At 46.8% G+C, this 6,904-nt stretch overlaps 1 protein-coding gene across 1 annotated transcript in view; it reads right to left on the reverse strand.

Moving 5' to 3' along the window:
- DOT1L (DOT1-like histone H3K79 methyltransferase) overlaps positions 1-6,904 on the reverse strand; it is a gene marked incomplete at its 5' end in the record, with an annotated part of 17,569 nt that continues 10,665 nt past the window's right edge. Inside the window, 4 exons of the mRNA XM_010073219.1 lie at positions 1-220; positions 4,087-5,058; positions 5,536-5,600; positions 6,367-6,572. Of these exons, the coding sequence (XP_010071521.1) occupies positions 213-220; positions 4,087-5,058; positions 5,536-5,600; positions 6,367-6,572 (1,251 nt within the window). The remainder of the gene's footprint in view (positions 221-4,086; positions 5,059-5,535; positions 5,601-6,366; positions 6,573-6,904) is intronic.

The raw sequence follows: 6,904 nt of genomic DNA on the forward strand, positions 1-6,904 counted from the left end.
TTTTTTTTTTTCTCCTTTTTTCTTTTTTTTTAACTCAGATTCACAGTAAATATATTTTTCTCTGTTGTTTAGGTCTTTTTATGTTTTTATTTTGTCCAGTAGTAAGAGAGTAGAAACCCCTGCACAGGCCAGGTGAGCACCTTTCAGTGGAAGCCGAGTGAAGTTGGTCCACGTTGTCCTTGCATAGGTCACATTGGGTTGAGGTAGAAATCCTAGTTACCTGCACAACAGGAGGAGAGGAAGAGACTCATCTAAATAAAAGACAAAAAAAAAATCTACTGTGTGTTAGATGTGTCAATCATTTCTACATTGCTCCGAGACCTCGTTAGCCAGCAAAGAAGGAGCAACTCTTGACCCAACCACAATTAGACAGAAACGATGCCTCCAGGGGCGACACGCAGCCCCTCCTGGCTATTGCAGCTTTTAAAACTTTCTGAGAGCGTCACCACACTGAACTCTGTCCTCCTGGGACCGACCTCAGGTGGGGAGGTTAAAAAAAAAAAAAATATTTCCCCCCTCAGTACTATACCTTCTTCTAGCACACGCCACTCTGCTTTGACTTTTTTATTACCCTGCGGGAAAAATATTATGAGAAGCAAAGCAGTTTATTTGAGCCCGATTCCAGATTTTAACCTGGACTCTGAGCACAGGTATTCACACCAAAGTCAAGGAAACAGCTCACATACGTGACCTACGTTCACGAGTTGCACGGAGCAGGACCACAGTGACGTTACACCCGTCATCCACCTTCTCCTGGCAGCATTATTGCTGCTCCTCCGCTCCACACGCCAGCTTTGGCATCCCGCTACCCTTTCTCCACGCTTTTGTCCCTCGCCTATTTTGCTCGGAACATTTTTGCGACAGGGACAGTCACACCCGATGGTAAGGAGCCCAGCCCAGTACGACCTCAGCTGCAGGTAAGGAAACTGCTTCAGCAGAAGCTTTCACACTGTTCTCGAGTGGCTCACGTATAGAAAACCCCAAGCCTAACCCTCCTCGCCCCTTCTCCCCCATCTTGTTCCTATTTGGGGTTTTTTAAGTCCGCTCTGTACCCACGTGGCAGCGCTGGTCTCTGCTGATGCCACGTTACTCAAAACTCAGCCGCACAGAAGGGTGGAGGTGATACTTACGTGCCTCACAAAAGCCTACCGAGGATTTGTTCGTGTCTGTGGAGCAATGTGAAGACGCTATAGACAATGCACAGCCAAAAGAATCTCTCAGGTACGGTGTAATTGAGTCATGTTTTATAAGCGGCAAAGAGTATTCAACCACAGATTGCAGCTTTGGTAGCAGCGAACAGAACAACATCAGAGACCTACAGGAAAGCACGGAGCGAGCTCTGGGGCCTGACGTTCTGATTTCACTTTGTGAGCGTGAGTTGTTACAGCAGGATGCCACAGAGGATCGTCATTAACAACAGGACCCAGCTCTGTGGTGGTACGCTTTATTCTGGAGTTGCTTCTAAAGGCATTTAAATACCTGCTTCAGGAAAAACGCGTCCAGGCTCGGGAACGCTCCCCTCCTCTACGGCCCCAGCCTTTAGGAAGCACGGACCACGGTGAACCCTGCAGATTCCCTGTGTTCCCATTCACAGTCTACCCAGCAGGCCAGTGATTGCCAAGTGAGCATAAATACAGGTTCTGGTGGTCACCGTGAGCCCTAGCAGGTCAAGCTGCAGCGCACCCAGAAATTACAACCCCTCTTTGCTACCTGCGGTTGTGTTTTCCAGTGATGCAGGGGGCACAGGAACTGAAATGCAAGACCAGCGCGTTTGCTCTCCAAGACAAAGCTGCAGCTTGTAACCTTGAGATTTTGAACTTTATGATTATTTAGAGCAGCTGTTGTTGACTACGGTAAAAACAAGACCACCACATCGCCACGTACAGTCACAAAGCAGCACCGTCACGCATCCTAACGCTACGCGAACACGGGTTTGTGGGGATGCAACAGTCTGTGTCGGAGGGCAAGAAGAGGGGAGGGGGGAATCAAAGTAGGCAACAACCACGCCTCGGAACTGTATAAAACCCTACTGAAAAATAGACATTTCCTCCTGATTAGTGATCTTCAGAAATAAAACATTTTCATAAAGTGATCCCAACCTGAACATAATCCTCACGTCAGATGAGACAGAGTTACCACTGTGAGCACCCCTTGTCGAGAAATCCTGACTCCCAGAACAGAGAGCATTAAAACTCTCCATCCTCTCCCATCAGATTATTTGCATCCCACATTTTAGAGTTTTTTCTGTTTCACAGAGCCCATCCCCAACCTATCTCTGAAAAGGAAGAAGCATCATTCAGCATCTTGTACAAAACTCCTCTTTTTTTTTTTTTCTCTAGCCTTACCTTACAAAATAAGAACTGTTAGCTAAGCAAGCTCTTTATCGTGGCTTAACCCCAGAAAGGTGCGAAGAAGCGTAAGGAGACTGCATGCCAAGTGTAACCCACATAGCGGACGTGCCGGCTGCGTTGGACTGCGCCATCACGGGCGCGGACTGTGCCAGCGCCAAGCGGGGCAGAGGCGGGTGATGGACTGTAAAGGAGGGGCGGGAGGTTTTGTGCTGGAGAGAAGCTAGCTTAATAGACAAAGAAGCGTTAGCAGATTGGACAGAAGCAGCAGAAGAGGATGGTAAAAAAGCTTCACCAGGTGGGATGGATGGCAGGTTCTGCAGAAGCGCAGGCTCGGAGTTAGAAGCAAGTAATGGAGGAGGTGGGGGCAATGAAACGTTAGGAGGGGGCAGAGGGGAATGGAAAACAGATTGCACTGGCGCTCTGTTGAGGTGCTGAGCAGATCTAGTCTCACTAGATGTTACTAAATTAGAGGAAGGGGGTGGGAAGGATGAGGATGAGGTGCTGGCAACAGCCTGCAGAGGGTTTAAGCTTAGCACTGTGCTGCTAGAGACAGCACTGCTGCTGAAACTGGCTCCAAATTGATGAGGAGAGGAGGCAGAAGGCACCGCATGGTTAAAAATACCTGCAAACAGGAGAGAAAAACTCAGCTTCAACAGATGGGCTTTGTACAGTCTCCAGTGACAAGAGAAACAAAACAAAACAAACAAAAAAAAAAGATAAAAAGCAAAATTATAATAGTTACAGCCCCACACAAAAATATGCAGCATGAGAAGGCAGCAAGCAATGAGGGATAATGGTGCAGGCCAGGAGGTACAAAAGATTTCACTTACCTTTCTTACCGCCAACCTCTAAATGCCACGAGGAAAAATGGTCAGACCCAAGAACTGTCAGTTCTATACCACACGGGTAGACTTTTGATGAGATTACGTGGTGTCTAGAGTTGTTTAGCTGAAGACTCAAAGTGCTGCTCTTCCCTCCCCACCCTCCTGCTTTCCCACTTACAGGGCAGCAGAGGGGAGATTGTATTTCCAGAAAATCTACGTGCTGAGAGATGTGAGAGTTAGGATTTCCCGACATGGTGCCTGAATGATTATGGACAGGTAAGAAAAACTGCCTTGGACACTTAGTGACGGCAGGTTCAGCCTATCTTCTAGTCCTGCCAGCTTGTCTCCGGTTTGGGCCACAGAAGCCAAGCATGTGCAGAACCCCAGAAGCGCAAGGTGCATATGGCATTGCCCTTCCTGGCAAAGAAACGCTCTTCGTGTCCATTCAAGAGCCAGAACGCTACGCAATTCCCAACACCACCTCCTCTGAAGAGGCACTGATGTTTTGCTCTTCCTGGATCACGCTAAATTCCATCCAAGGCCTAATCTCAACCTTTACTCAAGCTGCCAAGTTAGAGATCCTTAACTTGGTCTCATGACAAGTTACATCTTTTACCTGCAGGCGGACCTGCGTTGGTTCCAACACCGCAACATCTGAACAAGCATACATTATGAAATCACAAAGTCTGGGTGTATTCTTTCGTTAAGGTGATAACAACAAGCTCATCTAGCAGACAAAGCTCATGAGGTTTCACTGTGGGGAACTGAACTCATCCTAGCATTTCCGAGAGACAGAAGAGACTGGTTATGGGGGACAGATCCTGCAGAAGTGAAAGGGTTTCACCCCTGGAGAGGCAGCGTCAGACCTTCCTTTAGGCCCTGTCTTATACCAGAGAAAGAGTTCTGCCTACCTCCAACTGTTCCACCTGTAACCCCAGGAGAGAAGTTCCCCATAGTGTGAGAATTAGTCAGTCTGGTTGCGGCTGATGACACGTGGACCAGACTGGCAGCAGCTGGCATTGAATTAAATAAGGACTGCAATACCGAGGAATTTGTCACCGAGTTGAGGTTTGCTTGCAAGGCCATGGGGCCGAGGGGGAACTGCGATCCAGTGGTCAAAGTGTTTAGGAAAGGATGGTGCGTCTGAACAGAAGATGCTGGGTTGCCTGCTGAAGAAACAGCAGTCGAAAGGCTTTTACCATTCAGAAGGCCACCAGATGAAACAGCAGCAGAAATGAAAAGGTTGTGGCCGTTTTTAAACTCCACATCTCGGTCCCTTCCTTTGCCGACCTTTCCGTTATGCTGCAAAGAGTTTTTTTCTGAAGAACCCACAGTACGAATGCTTATTTCACTGATCTCTTTGCCTTTGACCCCCGACCGATTTAAGTCTTCTCCTTTCGTGCCACTGAGGCCTTCGAGTTGCCTTTTGTTCAAAAAAGGATTCGTTTCCGATATCCCCGCATCTTTGCTTCGCTGTGACTGGAAACTCAGGGAGCAGTTGGAAGTCGCCACGTCCGAAGCCTTATGCGGAAGAGAAGCACCATCGATAAAGCTGTGTAAACCAATGTCACTCGACAGTCCACCGTTGTACGTGAAGCCGTTAGTGGAGTTTGTACTGGGGCTGAGCCCGTCTGCCCCGGACGAGGGCATGGCAATGCTCTTCCGTGTGTGCGCCGTCATCTTGGCGTCGACGGCAAGGCTGTCCTCGGAGGACGGCCTGAAGGCAAACAGCGAATTCTGGCTCAGAGATGAAACCGACTGCAAGGGACTATCTGTAGTTTTGGTCAGGTTGATGTCAGATATTGGTGAGAAAGTAGATTTCCATTTACTGCTATTCATGTTCTCGTTGCTTTGTGCTTGTTTCCTCCCAGATAAGCTGCCGCCTGGTTTGGAAGAAAATTTGTAAGTGTCAAAAATCAGCATTTACGGAATGTGCTCATTAAGAACAGGGTTTTACCTTTCAACACCCACATTTTATCAGTCTGTAATTCTATTTCTAATCCAAAGGCAAAAATATTTCTGAAGTCACCTGAAAGTCCTTAAAATTCAGTTTAATTCTCTGAAAAAGTTTGAGAATGCTGATCTACCTTTTCCTCAGTCTTTGTACTACAGATACCTCCCCAACCCCTGAGTCAGCGAAAAAACTGGTCAGATCTTTGGAGACCTGTGACTACAGAAAGAACTGACCCAAAATCTGTAATTACCAGCCGCCTGTCTTAACTGCGATGATGCCAAGCCCTGGCAGAACGGCACTCTGCTCAGCAGTAGAGAAGCACAGAGAAGCCTGCCTCTGACCGGGGGCAGGCGCCTGTTCCCAAGACCAACCATTACAACAACTAACGACCATTCCTCACACCTACCATTTTCAACAGTCTTCTGTGGAGATTTGCTTTCCAACGATATTGTTGCAATTTTCCTTTCAATTCTAGTGGGAAAACAAAAAGGTTATAGGACTCGTTGCAGATTTTTTTTGTTGCACATTTACCCTCATAACCCATCTTCCACATGTTCACATCTTAACAGTAGGCTGGAGTATGTAAAGCCAACTCAGCTAGAAAGCTGTATGTTACTAAAGGAACTTAAAAGCATTAAAAAAAATCCACCACAAACTTTAAGTAGAAGCTATTACAGTATTTCTGCTCTTTGCCAAGATTAGTGCACGTTCAGAGGACTTCATTGCTGCTCTTCTTTCACAACAAGAAGTTGCTCACATTTCTACAGCAGTTACTTTTCCAGCACCTTAAACATGAAAAAAAATTGCACCCCACAGCCAGGCAAAAGCTGGCAAGTACTCAATTTTTAACACATCAACAGTTTGGGGCAGGAAGTGGAGAATTTTGAATCAAGCTGAAACTGGGAGTGAGGAGGAGGCAGATTCTTAGTTAAAGATTACACATAGCCTCAGTACTCCTACAAAGCAACGTGGTAAAAAGAAATAATTCCTACATTAGTTCTTTCAGAGGCCAGACTCTGCCAGCCTTGCAAACACAGCAAGAGTGGGTTCCCACATTCAAGTACTGCTGCCTAAGTACCTTCCCTGTTCGCAACTTCAGCTGCGTAAGAGCCTCGGCATAATGGAATCGGTCTCCGAGCAAAGGGAACAAAGAGGGCTCACCGCACCTCTCCGGCTCAGAGTACCGATATCAGCCCGCAGAGAAATCTCATCCTGAAACCTACGCCTGTGTATTCACCTGCTGCTATTGTGCTCGTCTTCAGATCCCTGCTCTTCATCTGATGTTAGAGGAGAGTAATGAACGCCGTTGGTCTGAACGAGGGGCTTTTCCTTTTTCAGTACCGGAGGCTGGTCATTGTCCTGGTAAGGAACAGGAGAGTTCTTCAGGGAGTTTTCGGGAGAGGAAATGGCTGTTATTTCTAAAGGCTGGTTAATGTTATTGACCTGGGCAAGAAGGAAAGAAAGCAGTTACAGATGAGAGTATCCCTTTAGAAACAAGGCATCTTGTTAAGGATATTAAAAGCAGGCTTCACTTGCTCAGCTTCAGGATATGCCAACAGCTGCTTGTTTAGCACTGCCGTTGTTCTACTCCACCATCCTGCATTAGAGTCCGGGATGAAAGCTTAAATATAACTTGGAAAAATAACTAATTTTAATTCTTTGATTGTATGTTTAAACACAGAAATGAAGACATGAGATAACTGCATTTCTTTTCAAACTACCACTGCAGGATCACATGAACACAACTAGTAGAGCTGGCTTAATTATGCAGGAAT

This window comes from Pterocles gutturalis, unplaced genomic scaffold (genome assembly GCF_000699245.1).
Source record: "Pterocles gutturalis isolate BGI_N339 unplaced genomic scaffold, ASM69924v1 scaffold7607, whole genome shotgun sequence".
Taxonomy (NCBI): Eukaryota; Metazoa; Chordata; class Aves; order Pterocliformes; family Pteroclidae; genus Pterocles; species Pterocles gutturalis.